Raw genomic sequence first — 18,239 nt, 5'->3', positions numbered from 1 at the left:
TCTCATGTTTTTCATTACATATAGTTTGAATCAAGAATTCTCTCTTTTCCACTGTCAATCATCACATGAACGCAGATTGCAAGTGTAATTAGAGTAAAGAGCTGAGTTGTCACTGTCAGGCTGTGACTTTGCTCTGAACAGGTCCATGCACTTTACACATACATTTTCTTAAAGTGTCAAACACCGAACATGAGCCGCACCTCTATTTGAGGAATGATCAGCTCACAAATAATTCCCTATTTTTCATTACAACCCATGCGTTTCATTTTTGAGATTTGTGGTGAGAGTGAGCAGAATTGTTCATTACCGTAAACAGTTTGTTTTTATTCTTTAGTGTCGTCCTTCTTTGACAGGCATATGATGAAATAGACACTTCAGTGACTGCAACTGAATCTTTTGTCACCTAAGGATTAAATATAATTAGCAAACAATCAACAAACTCTTCTACAGAAGAAAAAACTTGCAAAACAGAAACCAGAATAATCACTAATCAAAAGCAAAACTTGACAAGCTTGCAAACAGTAGTCTGAACTTTTTCAAGTAACTTTGTTAATCTTTTTTTTAGGCAAATTAGGTGCATTATAAACCAGGCAATGGTTGATGACTAAGCAGGATATTCAACTTAAATTAAAAACAGAAGATACTAAACTCTGGGACCACTGTCCAAATAGATGGCTCTGGGTGGAAAGGGTTAGAATGATTAGCGATGATATTAATGTCCAATCTTTCACAGTGGTTTACAGTTCCCCAGTTCTTCAATCTTGTTGTCTTGAGCAATGACAGTAAAGTTCCATTCTATTCTTAGGCATTGATTTTGGTTTTGTTATACAATGACATTTCAGTCCAAAATTGAAAATGGAGCTTGGTATTCTCCAGACTTTGCTGAATAGTGTGCTTGAGCACTAAAAAGGAGCCAGGAGGTGAACTCAAGAAGGGACTTGGAAGAGCTAGAAGGTGTCATGAAAAGTCCTTGACAAGTAGGATTAAAGAGAATTACCAGTTCTATACACACACATCAAGAGCAAAAGGATAACTAGGGAGAAAGTAGGACTGTTCAAAGTTCAAAGTAAATTTGTTATCAAAGTTGGTGTACCATATAGAATCTTGAGATTCAACTTCTTGCAGGCAGCCACAAAAAAAAACACAATAGAAGTCATTAAAAAAAAACCCACACAACAAAAACCATCAAACACCCAGTTTGTGAAAAAAAGAACAAATCATGCAAACAATATGTAAACAAATAACACAGAGCATGAACTGCAGTCTCTGAAATTGAGTCCATAGCCAGCACTGCAGCTGGTCCAGCAGCTCGATGGCAGCAGGCCACAGCCATGGAGCCAGTAAAACCTCTTGGAGGTAGTGAGCTGAACACCAGTTCGACCTTTGGCCTCAATACCTTGATTTTTAAAAAAAATCAGACTCTGTGCTTAAATCACATAAGCAATTTGTTTCTTGTCTCGCTGCTTTGATTCAGCTTGAGGTTTCAATCTGGCCCCCAAGTCCGCTCAAGCAACAGGTCCATAGTTGTACCTGCGTTCTGGATGCCACAAAAACGCCAGGTTGTACAGACGGTTCAAAAAGCACAACTCCCAAAGGGAAATTACAGGCTGTTGATTGCAGCAATTGTAGTCCAGAGAAAGTATAATTAATAGAATAGTTAGTGGTTTTGTTTGCTGTCCACAAAATGTCACCATGCCTCGCAAGCACCATCATAAATGGATAATGGAGGGAACTTGTGCTTGGAGCAGAGGATGTGCGTGAGGTCTTAAATGAGTACTTTGCATTGGTATTTATAGAGAAAAATGATGTAAAGGATAGTGAGATGAGAATGGAATAGGGTATTCAACATTAGGAGTTGGTGTCAGGTCTCTTGAAGAACATTAAAGTGGAAAAGTCCCCAGAACCAGACAGCAAATATCCCAGGTGAGAAGTGAGAAATGAGATTGTTGAGGCCTTGGCCAAGATCACTGTATCTTCACTAGTCACAGTTGTGGTGTCAGAGAACTAGTGAGTAGCTAATGTTGCTTCTTTGTTCAAGTACGGAAACAGGCATAATCCTGGAAATTATGGACTGGCGAGCCTCATATCAGTAGTAAGAAAATTCATGGAAAAGATACTTAGGACAGGACTTCTGAGCCTTTGGAAGAAACATGGTCTAACTAGGACAATCATGGCTTTGTGTGGAATTGTTCATGTCTGACTAACTTGATTGAGTTTTGAGACAGTGACAAAGGTGATTGACAAAAATTGAGCTGAGGATGTTGTATACATGTATTTTAGAAAGGCATTCAACAAGGTCCCACATGGTAGGCTCATCCAAAAAATAAGGATGCATGGGACCATGGTGAACTGGCTGATTGGATCCAAAGTTGACTTACTCATAGAATACGGAGTGCAGTGATGTATGGGCCTTACGCTGGATGGAGGTCTGTGTCTCATGGTATTTCACAGGGGTCTGTACTGTGACCTCTGTTGTTTAACATACAAATAATTTGGATGAAAATGTGATAGGGTGGGTGAATAAGTTTGTAGATGACACAAAAATATATGTTGTGGATTGCATAGAAGATTGCCAATAGATTTAACAGAATATGGATCAGTTGCAGATATGGGCAGAGAGCAGAAGATAGAGTTTAATCCAGACAAGTGTGAGGTGCTGCACATTGGGAGAGCCAATGTAATGGGAGAGTACAGACAATGCGAATGAACCCCGAGTCTTGGGGTCCTGGTGTGCAGCCACTCCTAAGAGTGCATGCACAGTTGATAGGGTGATACTGAAGGCATATGCCATGCTTACTTTCATTACTTGGGGGAGGGACGAGGTAGCTCTCACTGCCAACCAGCAGGGGTCTTGTTGGCAAGTTCCGTCAAATAAGTTAACAGTCTGCTTGGAAAACAGGATCTACAGTGTCTTTCTCCTGCTGTGCCTGTAATACATCCCTCACTGACCAGGTCTGATGGACTTGTAGTCAAAAGTATTTTTCTGCAGAAACATTTCTATGAAAGACAAAACGTGCAGCCAGATACAACTGAATAAAATACATTTTTTTTTCCAAAAGAGATGCCACCCTTAACAGGCCCTGCTGGTCCAGCAAGCCTGCACCATACAGTTACACAGATTTGACCAATTAATCTAATAACCCATGTATCTTTGGAACTTGAGAGGAAACTGGAGCACCTAGTCACAGGGAGAACGTATAAACTCCTGGCAGACATTGGCGGGAATCGAACCCCAGTCGCTGGTGCTGTAAAGCGATGCAGTAACCACTACTCCACGGCTGCAACAACAAGGCCAGGTCCACCCTTCATAACACCAGGGACAAACAGAAACAGAAATACCCAAACATCAAACATCACCACGCACAGCCTGATGCAGCCACATGTCAGGATAGATAGGGGCTATTCCAGATGTTTTTATCCACTTTTTCTCAAGACTTGTGCATCATGGACACACTAACCTGGATCTCCACATGAAACAGAAGACTGTCACAGCAGAGGTGGTGAGGATGGGCCACATATGCGCCATCTACTGCAACACTGAGAGCACAGTGCAGCTGATTACCAGGATCTCACCCATTGAGGGGGACAAGTTTTATTTTACCTTGGCAATCCAGCTAATTCTTGTTACACATCCAGTTCTCCAAACCAAATTTCGAACACCTTCAGATAGTCACACTAGATGATGAAGTAAACAGAGGTTGGGCCAATTACCACAGAACACGTCCTCATTCTTGCTATGTTGACCCTGGCAAGAAGCCAGTTAAAACTGGTTGTAGATACTGATCAAGTTGCAGAACAACCACAAGTCTGGACAGAAGACTGTGATGTCATCCATGTTTTGGACGGTTTAATCTGAGTGCCCTTGCTCCTCCTGCAAAAGGCTCAATATAACAAACAAGACAGAAGAGTGGGCAAGCCTGCTGGTCTCCAGCTTTGATAAGAAGCTATGCTTTTCAGTGTTGGCACGTGGCCAAGTGGTTAAAGCATCAGTCTAGTGAGCTGAAGGTTGCTAGTTTGAGCCTCAGCTAAGGCAGCGCGTTGTGTCCTTGAGTAAGGCACTTAACCACACATTGCTGTGCAATGACATCGGTGCCAAGCTGTATCGGCCCTAGTGCCCTTCCCTTGGACAACATCGGTGGCATGGAGAGGGGAGACTTGCAGCATGGGCAACCGCCGGTCTTCCATACAACCTTGCCCTGGAAACCTTCCAAGGCGCAAATCCATGGTCTCACGAGACTAAGGGATGCCTATATGTTTCCCACCATTCTACACTACCAACATCTGCAGTACCTACAGCAGTTGGATCCCTAATTCCTTTCACAAAGTCCATTTGAAAAGCATATCCATCACATATGTGTGCAACATTCTGTCAGTCTTCCCCTAGTCCAAGCTCACCAGCAAATGTCTACTTCCCTGTCCTACATATTGGCTATCGCATCGTTTAGCAATACAAGGATGTCAGAAAATTTCCAGCCAATACGGCACAGACTTTGTCTGGGTAGATCACTTGATTCAGAACAATCTGATTGGCAATGACCTTGGAAAGGATCTTGTAAGGCACATTCAACAGGGTCTCCAATTCTAGATGTCTGTCTTCTCCCCCTTCTGTTTATAGATGAGTGTCATAATGCCCTTTCTCATGGATTCTGACTTGCTGCCAGATAGATCCATTGCATGGTTCATTTTTAGCGAGTCTGGGGTCAGTCAGTCCCACAGAGCCAAATATACCTTGGCCAGTAAGTTGTCATTTTTGGGAGTTTTATTTGTCTCAAGGGAATGGATGGAGTCTATCAGCTCTAACAGATACATGGCCTGGTCAAGATTTTCCCATCTGCAGTCATCTAAAAACTCCATAATAGAGGATAGGAAGTTCTAGGAGGCTGTGCTGTCCATGGCCTTCCTGTCATATAGACTGGCACAGAAGGAACTGTAGATCTTCAAGTATGTCCAGTTATGAAGATGTGACCGAGCTGTCCTCTTCCCAAAGGCTCCGTGTCAAAATCTTGAACACTCCATGTAAAGCAAAAATAAATCAGTATGACAAATACCTTTGCCACAGGATTGCAGGCATTCAATGCAGCAAATCAGCATCTTAAACACATTACAAAGAGGAATTCAACATTGTTTTTAACATTGTTGTTAAATATTGTTATTTTGGGTGCCATTGTGGTTAGCATGATACTATTACAGCTCCAGTGTTCGGAGTTCAATTCCGGCATCATTCTCTAAGGAGTCTCAGTATGTCCTCCCAGTGTAACACATGTGTTTTCCCCGCGTGCTCCAGTTTCCTCCCACAGACCAAAGACATGCCGGGTAAGTTAATTGGTCATTGTAAATTGTCTCATGATTAGGTTAGGGTTAATCGGGGTTGTAGGATTGCTGGAGTGGAGTGGCTCAAAGGGCCTGAATGGCCTACTCCAAGCTGCATCACTAAATAAACAAACAAACAAATGTGGTTATTACCACCAATGTCCACTTCCAGGGTGTGAATAAAAACAGGAAGGTAAAATTAGATCCAGAAATCTCTAACATGATCCATTGATGGAGACATACTGAGGTAAACATTTCCTGGGAGTGCCTCAGATGCTTATCAGTCATTATTTGAGCTTCTACAACTTCATTTATTCTGAATAGATAGAGGAACATAACTCCTGAAGATATTTAGTTCTGACCGAGGAGTGACAATAATCTGTAACACCAAGGGAGAAAACAATCAAACCCAACCTCCTTCCTACTATTTATCATGAACGCTTTTTTGCAGGAATCATAGCGAAGGAATCGGGACCAGGGGTCAGGTTCGATTTTGTCGGGTGTGCAGAAACATTTCAGCATCCCATTATAAAATGATGAGCAGAAGGCTGGAAACCTTTCCCCACAGATCCTATGTGTAGGTTGCACCTCACCTGAGTGTGTCCAACAGCACCCATTCCTGAACGCTGGAGTCTGCCATTCAACAATGTACAGCTCTTGTAGAAGGAAGACTAGTAGACAGACTTCTGGGTCTTTCCTACAGTTGATGGTCTTCTAACCATATTTGCTTCCTCAGAGAATCAGCACTACAGAGCCCCACATTGTCCGGCTGTTAGGGATTAACTAAGTGATGACAGCTAACATATAAACAATCAGGAATCAAACCTCTCAGTTTTATTTAACAAAATACCACAATAAGCAGTGCAATTCTTACATACATTCTTTATTAACTACAAAACTGCTGGCATTTATCAAGTGTTTTCTGAAAAGCTTTCCATTAAAATACCTGCAGTTGATGGCGACTTTCCACTTCCAGGGGTCTACCCGCCCCCATACTCTCAGTAAACCATGTAATCTCTACCAAGGCTGCATTGAATCCAGTTCTGCTAATTCCATTCTGTTTCTCCAGCAATTCCAACACCTCGTTGCCAGTGTTGTTCTCTGACACAACATGAGTAACCGACTCACTGAAAGAAACAAACATTAAACTTCATAAAACTCAAAACTATCCTATGTATAATTCAGAACTTGGCACAAATTGACTTCCTGTAAGACCATCATACATCTGAAATATTAAGTATATTCCCTCAAAACAATCTGGAAAACTTGAATCCCAGCATGAATAATTGCAGCTGCGTTATTTAAATTAGGAGTGTTTTGAATTATTTCCATACTTTATTCTCTGACTTCCTCCTCTCTCCCCCCCCATATCAAACTCTATATTTCAATAAATACATTAGCACATTTTTTTTCTTTTTCTACTTCTTGTTGGTTTGAATATCCATTGATTTGCAGCCAGACTTACAAAGAGTGAAGTAATCAAGGACATAAAAGCAGATAAATTGATACGCATTGGCTCCAGAGAAGGAAATGGGCATGTAAAGGGTTATTTGGTACAGTTTGTATTTCTGTAAACTTATATGTATGGAAATCAATAATGCTAATACTTGTCAATGATAGTTTTCTTTCAAAATTTTAAGGCTGAAGTATTAAACTAGACTTTATTCTAAAGGGTAACATCATTCAGAGTAACAAACAGAAGGATCAGATAAAACAGAACTTAAATCACAAAGTAATAATTTGCCATATAGTACAGTAAGATGATTAAAGTAAAAATGGATGCTCCAACAAAAGAAGAATGGAGGATAAAAAAAAACTACCCCAGAGCTATAGAATAAACAGAGTTTAAGGTGGTGAAGAGGCAAATTCCACTGCAAGGGAGGGTATTTCAGAATGTGCTTCTTAGTCAAGTCAAAACCAAACAGATGAAGAACTGGAGGACGTCAGCCAGAAAAGGGTTAGAAGTAGGAAAAGATACAGCTTGAAGTGATTTAGATAGAAGCATCAGAATTTCAATTCTAATTTTTGAGAGAAGTAGCAGTCAATGGGGTTAGGGGAAAATCACAATCAAAGCACTTAATCCCAACATTTACTATTCACAGCAGAGTTCTACTAGTACCCAGAGTACTGGGTAATTTCTACTTCCTAAACCAGGTTAACTGGAATTTCAATATTTAATGGTGGTATTAAAGTAGCAGCGGTAAAAGAGGACCTTACTTTATTGCCAGAAGTTCTCCCAGCAAAACACTGACAGTTTCCACCACTAGCAGGACGATAGACATGGAAAAGCTACCGGGGAAAGTATTCTGGGACATCTTTAAACATGTAGTGGCCACTGCCCATTTATTTCCAATGACTTCAAACTTTGACTTGCAATTCCGGATTTAATTCCCATTGCAAACTGAGCTTTAATTTCATTCCAATGATTTAACAATTACATGTGAAGACCAATAGCAGAAGCATATGAAAAGTAGTTTTGGAGAATTTATTTATTTATTGACACAGTGCAGAGTACGCCCTTCTGGCCCTTTGAGCTGCAAGTCCCAGCAACCCCCAACAAACCCGATTAACCCTAACCTAATCATGAGACAATTTACAACGACCAATTAACCTACCCTGCATGTCTTTGGACTGTGGGAGCAAGTTGAAGCACCCGGGGAAAACCCACACATTCCATGGGGGAGGACGTTACAGATGACACTGGAATTCAGCTCCAAGCCCCTGAGTACACTGAACTGTAATAGCGTTGCATTAACTGTTATGCTTCTGTGGTGAAGATTATAGTTTTATGATTTTGTAAATGTTTACTCTATTTCAATTCTCCTATTGCAGCAGGCCCATGGTAATTCCAACATATTGCACAAGATAGAATACAAAAAACACTTCTTTATTTTCCGGTTAAAATGAATATTTAATTTTGACTCCCTGCCACATACATTGACACACCACTGTGATATTTCTGGTAGGCTAACCAGATGAGAGATGGTAAGCAGCATTGGAGCCCAGTCCTATCCGCAGGCAATGGCTGGCTGTACACATCTCCAGCAAGATTGCTGGATGTTAGACAGAAATGAGAAATGCTTAAAACATGGTTGTAAAATGTCCACTAGTCACGAACAAGAAACTCAACACTTGCGAACATCACCTGTTCTGATTGGTTGGGCTGCCCAGTATTCAAGCAGCAGCTATTCAGCATGTTAATAAATTTGAAACAACTTTAAAAAACAAAAGGAAAAAGTAACTCTGCAGGTCTTTCAGTATTACTTAATGCTAGCATTATATTGAAATTCCTCCTCATATCTATTACACCAATATTGAAATCCTGAAGCCTATAATTACAATACTACAGCTGTCCAGCTCTTGCTCTAATCAATTGAAAATTCCTCCACTGAGGTATAAAACAAACAAAAGCTATTCTAACTGTGAATATATTGAAGAATCATTTTTCAGATTTACATATACTCAATAAAAATCATAAGATTTTATGTCCTTTGCATCACGTCATGTCAAAGTGTGCAATCTAGTGCAGCATGCATCTGGCTTCCAATTTCTCAACTACTTTCTTATTTCCTGAGGCATTTCAGTGAACCTTCCAAATTGTTTTCAAAGCTTGGGTAAGTAATCTGTCTTGTTTACAAATTTCAACAAAAGAAAGTAAAGTTCTGATTGAGATTAACACAGCATCTTCCTTTGGTACAATCTAAGCTCCCTAAAATCTATCCTCTGCTAACTCACACTCTACTATGCTAGACCCTTGACAAATTTGACTGGTTCTCCGTTCCTTTTGTGCATTGCTTTCAAAATTCAACCTTGGTTTGCCATCATCTTGCTTCTGAAACTATTTCCAATTCTACACTCATATTTATCTCTCAGATCAACTGGGCTGCTGTCTAGTATAAACCAGCAGGAAACCTTCAGACTGTTATTCTGCTTCTGATTTGCCTCACTCTGCACTCCAAGTTTCCCTCCAGGCAATACTCTATACCGCCTTGGAAAGGTATCATTGCTGTCTCTAAAAACAAGAATGCCACAGCCAAACCCATCAGCAGAATTGCAGTAGTTTGGAAGCGGTGCTCACCACTACATTCTCAAGGCCACTTACATTTGTGCCAAGTCAATGAAGTGGCATTTGGAGAGCACTTTGTGTCCAGTGGCCACAATTTTATTAGCTTTAAAATAATTATGGGAAAAAATGGAACAGGCCACAGGTTAAAGTCCTGTCCTGGAGCAGGACCAACTTTAGTCAGGGTCTAGCTGGGGGTCAAACTGGTGACAAAGGAACAGTTGGCAACCGGAAGGCATCTAAAAGGGCCATGTCAAGAGATCAGGGGCAGCACCAGGGAAGAGGGTAGGCATACCAAATTCAGGGAATCTTGGATGATGAGAAATATTGAGGCTCTGGTTAAGAAAAAAAAATGAAGTAAGTGACAATGAATAAATCCCTCGATTAATACAAAAAGTTCAAGAGCAGGCTTAAGAGGGAAATCAGTAAGACAAAAAGAGGGAATAATATGACATTGGCAGGTAGGGTTAAAGATAATCCCAAGTGGTTCTTCAGTCAATTTAACAGTAAAAGGGTGTCTAGGAAGAGACTAAATCCTCTTATAGAACACCAGGACCTCCTGTGTGAAGCCAGAGACGATGGCTAAGATTTCTAATGTCCAATTCTCCAATTCTCCTCAGAGAGAATATTGGGGATGTCAAAGAAATAAGGGTAGTAAGTAATGAGATGCTGGATCAAATGTACACTATGAAGGAGGTTACTGCAGTCTCGTAAAGTATTAATGTGGGCAAATACACCTGATCAAGTGGTCCTCAGGCTATATAGGAGGCCATGGAAGAAATCAGAGTTGCCCTTGTAGAGCTATTTGCTTCGTTGTTAGCCAGGAGAAGTTGCAGAAGACAAGAGGTTAGCTAACATTGTTCAAGAAAGGTAATAAGGACAGGCTAGGAAACTACAGATGTAGGGAAGTCTCTGGGAGAATTCTGAGGGACAAGATTGGATAGTCAAGGCCTGAACAGGATTAGCCAAGCATGGTTTTGAGTGTGAAAGGTCATGTCTGATTAATCTTTTGGGTTTTTTTTTGAAGAGGAAACTGAAGGGAGAGATGGAGGTAGAGCAGTGGATGTAGGCCATATGGGCTATAGTAAAGACCTTTAACAAAGTCCTGCACAGCAGGCTAATCTAGAAGATTAGGCCACATGGGATTCAGGGAGAGCTAGCAAGGTGAATTCAAAATTTGTTCCATGCTAGGAAGTAGAGTGTGACAGCTGATTCTCCAGAAGGAGGCTTGTGATTAGTGAGTACTACAGGGATCAGTGTGGAGACCTCTGTTATTCATTATTTATGTGAATGTTTTGGATATGAATATACAGAGGGTACAAACTCAGAATACAAGAACATCCTTTAGAACATGGATAAGAAGGGATTTCTTTAGCCAGAGGGTGGTGAATCTGTGGAATTCATTGCTGGAGGCCAAGTCACCAGGTGCATTTAAAACTGAGGTTGATAGGTTCTTGATTAGTAAGGGTGCCAAAGGTTATGGGGAGAAGACAGCAGTGGGGTTGAGAGAGAGATGACCAATCAGCCACAATGGAGTGGCAGAGCAGACTTGATGGGTCGAATGGCCTAATTCTGTTCCTATGTCTTACAGTCTTACATAGCATGATTAACAAGTTTGCTGATACTAAATTAGGTTGCCTTGTTGATAGTGAAGTATTACAATGAATTGCAAAGAGATCTTAATCAGTTAGGGAAATGGACTGAGAATGGCACATGGATTTCAACTTAGATAAGTGCCAGGAGAATCTTGTGTCTTTCTCATTCAAGTAATATTTGAGTAAGTTTGTGTGTATATATTAGTTTAACAAAGCATTCTTGTCCATTTAAATAACTCATTACAGGTTATATGTAAAAATACATGAATTCCATACGTCATCACACCACCACATGTACTGGCATGCCTCGCTTAAAGTAAAGATGAAGTAAGACTCACATTTTGAACTCCCATGCCTTCCTTCGAATTAGTGTAATGTCTTGAAGTTACAAATATAACTGGCAACAAGGTGTTTTTAAAACTAACCTGAGATGGCTATCGACCTGTTGAAGCGCAGCAAGACATTCAAATTTTCAAAAGCAGCGAAAAAGTGAGTAAAAAATGCAACCCAACACTTGCAGAGAGGGTCAAGTTAACAAAAAAGGCAGTAAATGGAAGAATTCACAAGTTCATAAAGAGCAAACACTGCTTGATAACAATTATTAAGAAAAAAAAGAGCTGAAATGGCTGGCTACATCAGAAAAATTGATGTGTTTGATTCCACAAGAGATAACTGGCTCATGAATACTGAGCAAATTGAATAATATTTTGAAGCAAATGAAGTAACCAATGAGAAACATCTACCAATTTTGATAAGTGCATTAGGTTTAAAGACATACAATTTGTTTTAAAGTTTAACTGCTCCAACCAAACCAGCAGAAATGAGCTTTGATGATATTGTCAAAGTAATGCAGGGAACATTTAGAACCAAAGCCATTGTTGACTGCAGAACGCTTTAGGTTTCAGAAGTGGAATCAAAAAGAATGGGAGTCCATTTCAGTGTATGTGGCTGAATTGAAGTTGTCTGAGCATTGCCAGTTCGGTAATGGTCTTAATGATGCATTGAGAGATTATTTAATTTGTGAAATCTTACGAGAAAGCATTTAAAAATGGCTCTTAACTGAAACACAACTTACATTTAAAAGAGCAGTTGAAATCCTTGTTTCAATGGAAACTGCAGACAGAGATGCGATTGAGTTGCAGTCAGGAATGAAACTGAGTGTGAACAAAATTGCAACATCTAAACAGAAATTGGCCTGGCCGAACAAATTGTGTTGCCATTCTGACAGGGGCTCCTAAATAAATATAGGTTTAAAGGTGAAACTTGCAGAAAATGCAACAAGGTAGGACATATACAAATAGCATGTGGGGCAGACAAAAATAAATGAACTGCTCAGGGAAGAGAAAAAGCTAAAATGTCAAGTTGCAGTTTCAAAAAGGGCACTAACCTGCATGTTGTTGATGAAAAATCTGATAAGATGTGAATGACATAGGATGGTGTAGCCTTAAGATTTAGTGTGAAAACTAACAACTGACAAATAATATGGCTTATGCCAGAAGTGAACAACAATTTAAATTGAATTAGACACTGGTTCTGCTGTTTCAATCATTCCACATAATGAGCTGAATGGCATTTCAAAAATACTAAGCTGAAGCCTATAGATATTTAACTAAGAAGTTACATTGGAGAAAATACAACTCCTATAGGAAAGGCATCCGAAACAGTGAAATACAAGAACGAACAAGCTACATTGAGCTTGTTTGTGATTAAAAACAAGAGGACCAGCATTTTGGGGCTGTGGTTGACTGAAACAACTACAACTTGATTGGAGATCCATCCACCATTTGCACGCCACATCCCCTGCACTGAAGCCATATGAAAGCGAATTAAGAAAGATACTGGATGATGCCACAGTAGTGTCAAAAGCTGGCCTTAGAAAACACAAACAAATCAAGAGTACTACTACTACGTCGACTCAGGCCTAGGGGGCCGGCGTCGGGCACGATGACGGGCTCTCCACTTCTCCCTCTCCCTCATCAGTGTGTTCAGTTCATCTACATTAGCTGCGTCGCTGTTTTCTAGGAGCGTGTTGACCATAGTCTTGGGAGGGCGCCCAAGGTTCATCCTCCCATGCTTGGGCTCCCATATGATGACTAAGCTGGCAGGTAGCTCGGGGTGGCAAAGACAGTGCCCCGCTAGTTGCAGTCTTTTTACCTCGATTTCAAGGGTAAAATAGTGTTAAATGAAAATGCTGCACCCAAGAATTATAAAGCCCGTCTGATTCCTTATACCATCCATGATAAAGTAGCCAGTGAGCTAGATCGCATGGAGGCTGATGGAATTCTTTCTAAAGTTGAGTGGAGCCCATGGGCAATGCCAGTGGTCCCAGTAGCCAAGAAGAATGGATCAGTCAGGATCTGTGGTGATTTTATGGTCACCATCAATCCAGTATTGAAAGTAGCTCAATACCCTCTGCCCAGGACGGAGGATATCTTTGCAAACCTTTCTGGAGGGAAACATTTCAGCAAAATGGACTTAACTGAGGCTTGCTTACAGATGGAGGTGGAAGAAGAGTCCAAGGTGTTTCGCACCATAAACATTTACATAATGTTTACATAAACAGGGCTTTATCATTATAATAGGCTCATTTTTGGAATTACACCTGTACCTGTACTCTGGCAGAAAGCTATGGACTAGGTGCTGCAAGGCTGCCCGGGGACTCAGTGTAACCTGGATGACATCATTGTTACCAGTCAGCACGTCAGGGAACATCTCCAAAACCTCAAGACAGTGCTAAAAGATTAGAAGATTATGGGCTCAGAGCACGACGCGACAAGTGCAATGGTTTAAACCAACTTACTGTGGTCACACGATTGATGCACAAGGATTACACAAGTGTGCCGAGAAAATTCAAGCATTGATGGATGTTTTAGGATTTGTCAAATACTGTAACAAGTTCCTGATAGCAGTAGTTATAGGGTACTCGATAGTCAGAGGAACAGACAGGAGATTCTGTGGACGTGAACGAGACACCCGACTGGTTTGTTGCCTTCCAGGTGCCAGGGTCAGGGACATCTTGGATCGCATCCACAGCATTTTAGAGAGGGAGGGAGAGCAGCCAGATGTCTTGGTACATAGTGGTACCAATGACATAGGAAGGAAAAGCAATGAGGTCCTGGAATAGAGAATTTAGAGAGCAAGGTAGAAAGTTGAGAAGCAGGACTTCCAGGATAGTAATTTCTAGAGGCAACACATCAATCTGGGGAGCAGAGTCAATTGCTAGAGAAGAAAGGTGGCCATAGCTCTCAGAACCACTTCCTGTAATCCCAGAGTAAACTCCTAAACCACCACAGAGAAGGTCCCAGAAGCTGAGATTGTTTCACAGTCATAAATCTCACCTGCCAAGCAGAGTGATTCCCCCTTGTCAGGAAAGATTATCAAACAATAATAAGAAAGCCTCCACAGCGATTAAATCTTAAGGCCCGAATGGGAGAAGTTAAAATTTACTATGCTGTGGATGTCTGTATGTAGTAGTTGTATTATATATTCTACTCCATGTATAGTTAAGATGCATCCTCTATTGAGTTGGAGTTTGTAGCAAAGCAGGGTGTAGTGCTGTGTATTAATATTTTAGTAATATTTGAGTAAACTTGTATATACATTGTTTGATTAAGTATTCGTCATTTAAATAACTCATTACAGGTTTTATGTAAAAATAGGTGAATTGCATACGTCATCACACTACCATGTGTACTGACACACCTCTCTTAAAGTAAACACAAAGTAAGATCACATTTCGGACTCCTGTGTCTTCCTTTGAATTAGTTTAATGTTTTGAAGTTACAAAACATAACAGTGGTTTGACTGTCCAAAACACATCAAAGTGAGCAGTGAATAGATTGTTGTGGAACAGAGGGACCTGGGAATACAAGTGTGCAGCTCACAGACTGTGGCCACACAAACAGACAGGGTAGTGAAGGGGCCAACCTTCGTTAGTTAGGGCATCGAACAGGGACATTATGTTGCATCTGTATAAGGTATTGGTGAAACAGCACTTGGAGTATTATGCACAGTTTTAGTCATCCTGTTATAGGAAAGACATTGTCAAGCTGGAGGATGCAGAAGAGATTTACAAAGATGCTGTCGAAGTTATAGGGAGAGGTCGGCCATGTTGTTTGTTTCTTTATTGTCTGAAGCACAGGAAAATAGGGGTGAGCTTAAAGAATTTTATAAAGTATGAGTTACTGATCAGGTGTATGATCATAGTCCTCCCCTCCCCCAAGAGTTGGGGGGAAGGGGGAGTTTCCAAAACTAGAGGGTACGGATAATATTAGAGGGCAGGGATTTAAAAGAGACCTGAGAGATAATTTTACACAGAGGGTAATGAATACCTGAAATGAACTGCCAGGGGAAGTGGTTGAGGCAGATACAACAGCAATATCTAAGAGGCATTTGCATAGATACATGGACAGGAGGGACTTGGGAGGTTAGGGGCTGAATGTGGACAATGGGACTAACTAGCAGGAAGGATGCTATAGTAACCATGGACCAGATGGAATGAAGGACTTGTTTCCATGCTGTATCACTCTATGACTCTAATAAAAGTCTAATAACTCTTAATAACTTAATATAGAATTTTTTAAAAAAATACTTCAAATAACTAAAGGAAACATTGGAAATAGCAAGGGTAGGCAGCATCGGAACATTCCAACCATTTCCAGAATTTTCAGTTCTTATTTCAGAGTTCCAGCAACAGGGATATTTTGTTTTGGTTACAACTTCAGAATGCTAGAGCATATACTTTTCTGTTTCCTGCAAAAAAAAACTACCCAATTCTTGTTTCTTCTGGATAACCAGTTCACAAAATAGCTGGTGTCTTACTATAACCGGTATGTTGTGTTAAGTTCGCTGTTGGACACATTTAAAAAGGAGTTGAATTTGTCATACTTTGGCATCACACACTACCCTAGCTCACTCACCTCATCTGCTCTTCCACTCGAAACCCCTTTTTCTGAGCGAGTTCTGTGAGGAATCTTCTCCTGCTTGCTCCCATTCTCCTCTCCACCAAAAATATGCCAACTTCACTGAACCTGACCCTATCATTTGGGTTGCTTCCACCCAAATTGTCTTGAGATGCAATAGAAGTTGGTATACCTTTGCACCTCCTCTTTCGAGGCAACAAGGCCATGGTGCAGCTGACACAGGAGCTCACTGACCTGAGGAAGGCAAAGGTAGAGTATTACTGCTGAAAGAAGGGCTTGGGTCAATTTCAGGAAAGAAACTTCACAAGGTACAGCATGAGACACAAGATAAGACTGAAGATACCGTAAATCGGAGCAACACACACAGAGAAAGCGAATGAAATCAGCAGGTCAGGCAGCATCTTATGGAGGGAAATCAATAATCTTCATGTCAGGCAGAAATCCTTCACCAGGACTCAGAACAACATTAAGTATTATGCAAACAACAGGAATTCTGCAGATGCTGGAAATTCAAGCAACACACAAAGTTGCTGGTGAATGCAGCAGGCCAGGCAGCATCTGTAGGAAGAGGTGCAGTCGACGTTTCAGGCCGAGACCCTTCGTCAGGACTAACTGAAGGAAGAGTGAGTAAGGGATTTGAAAGTTGGAGGGGGAGGGGGAGATCCAAAATGATAGGAGAAGACAGGAGGGGGAGGGATAGAGCCAAGAGCTGGACAGGTGATAGGCAAAAGGGGATACGAGAGGATCATGGGACAGGAGGTCCGGAAAGAAAGACGGGGGGGGGAAGGGACCCAGAGGATGGGCAAGAGGTATATTCAGAGGGACAGAGGGAGAAAAAGGAGAGTGAGAGAAAGAATGTGTGCATAAAAATAAGTAATAGATGGGGTAGCAGGATCTCCCAGTGGCCACACATTTTAATTCCACATCCCATTCCCATTCTGACATGTCTATCCACGGCCTCCTCTACTGTAAAGATGAAGCCACACTCAGGTTGGAGGAACAACACCTTATATTCCGTCTGGGTAGCCTCCAACCTGATGGCATGAACATTGACTTCTCTAACTTCCGCTAGGCCCCACCTCCCCCTCGTACCCCAGCTGTTACTCATTTTTATGCACATTCTTTCTCTCACTCTCCTTTTTCTCCCTCTGTCCCTCTGAATATACCTCTTCCCCATCCTCTGGGTCACCCCCCCCCCCGTCTTTCTTTCCGGACCTCCTGTCCCATGATCCTCTCGTATCCCCTTTTGCCTATCACCTGTCCAGCTCTCGGCTCTATCCCTCCCCCTCCTGTCTTCTCCTATCATTTTGCATCTCCCCCTCCCCCTCCAACTTTCAAATCCCTTACTCACTCTTCCTTCAGTTAGTCCTGACGAAGGGTCTCGGCCTGAAACGTCGACTGCGCCTCTTCCTATAGATGCTGCTTGGCCTGCTGCGTTCACCAGCAACTTTGATGTGTGTTGCTCAAGTATTATGTAAATAAGTAACATGGAAGGCAACTTCGCTTGTGGGGAATACGACCTGACATTCAACATACCAACTCCTACAAAAACACGCGTGTCAACACTAAATCAATATTCCAAGTGAAATTTAAGATGAAAGTGAAACATAATTAACAGCGAGACAGATCTGACGAGTAAGGGCGAAACTTAACGATGATAAGATCAAACCCAGCGGTGGTTTAACGTACAGAGTTAAATAGTTCGGTTATGAGGAAGACGAGGCCGACCGCATGGATTCGAGTGTCATCCCCAGCAGCCTGAGCCCCGTAGCGACCAGCAGCTCGTCCTCGGCGGGCGGCGGGGCCTTTAACGCGAGACCGGCGACCCGGCCGCGCGCGCGCGCACGCTCCGCAGCCGAGAATCCCGGACCGCGCGGGCGCGCACGCGCCTCTGCCCAAACGGAAGTCGAGGCACTTCCTTGCGCGCGCGCTCTCGGGACGCTGGCCGTACGAGAGAGGGTCGGACTTCTGCAATGTTATGACTGAAAGACCGTGTTAATTGGCACGGCTCCAGTGACCACTGGAACAGACTTTGCACCGTCATGAATTGCCATAAAGTTATACTTACCGATCAACAAATATTTACATCAGCAGAAGAGTGTATAGTACCATTCGAGGGTTCATTTGCCTATAAGGACCATGCAGAGTACGTGTAGGACTTCTGCTGCATTGTGGTATGGGGCCCTGCTGAAAATGAACCTGCATTAAAGGCTGTTTCCTTTGCGCTGCCCTGCCAGCTTGTTCTGTTGAACCGGTGGATGCCATATCAGCGTTGAGTGTGAGATATTACTGCCGAGGTAGCAAGAAATGAGTGACCAAGTGTGAGGGGTAAGAGAATTGGGGGGCTTC

The 18,239-nt window shown here is 41.9% G+C and overlaps 1 protein-coding gene across 1 annotated transcript in view; it reads right to left on the bottom strand.

The window, feature by feature from the left end:
- Window positions 1-17,733, bottom strand: part of polm (polymerase (DNA directed), mu) — a 30,649-nt gene extending 12,916 nt beyond the window's left edge. Inside the window, exons 1-4 of the mRNA XM_063056834.1 lie at window positions 17,580-17,733; window positions 15,888-16,124; window positions 6,257-6,437; window positions 308-403 (exon numbers count right to left, since the gene is read on the bottom strand). Of these exons, the coding sequence (XP_062912904.1) occupies window positions 308-403; window positions 6,257-6,437; window positions 15,888-16,096 (486 nt within the window). The 5' untranslated portion in view covers window positions 16,097-16,124; window positions 17,580-17,733. The remainder of the gene's footprint in view (window positions 1-307; window positions 404-6,256; window positions 6,438-15,887; window positions 16,125-17,579) is intronic.
- Window positions 17,734-18,239: the final 506 nt, after the last annotated feature.

Source organism: Mobula hypostoma, chromosome 8, assembly GCF_963921235.1.
Source record: "Mobula hypostoma chromosome 8, sMobHyp1.1, whole genome shotgun sequence".
Classification (NCBI taxonomy): Eukaryota; Metazoa; Chordata; class Chondrichthyes; order Myliobatiformes; family Myliobatidae; genus Mobula; species Mobula hypostoma.
Note: the sequence above shows the minus strand (reverse complement) of the source record. Positions and strands in the feature narration are given on the sequence as shown.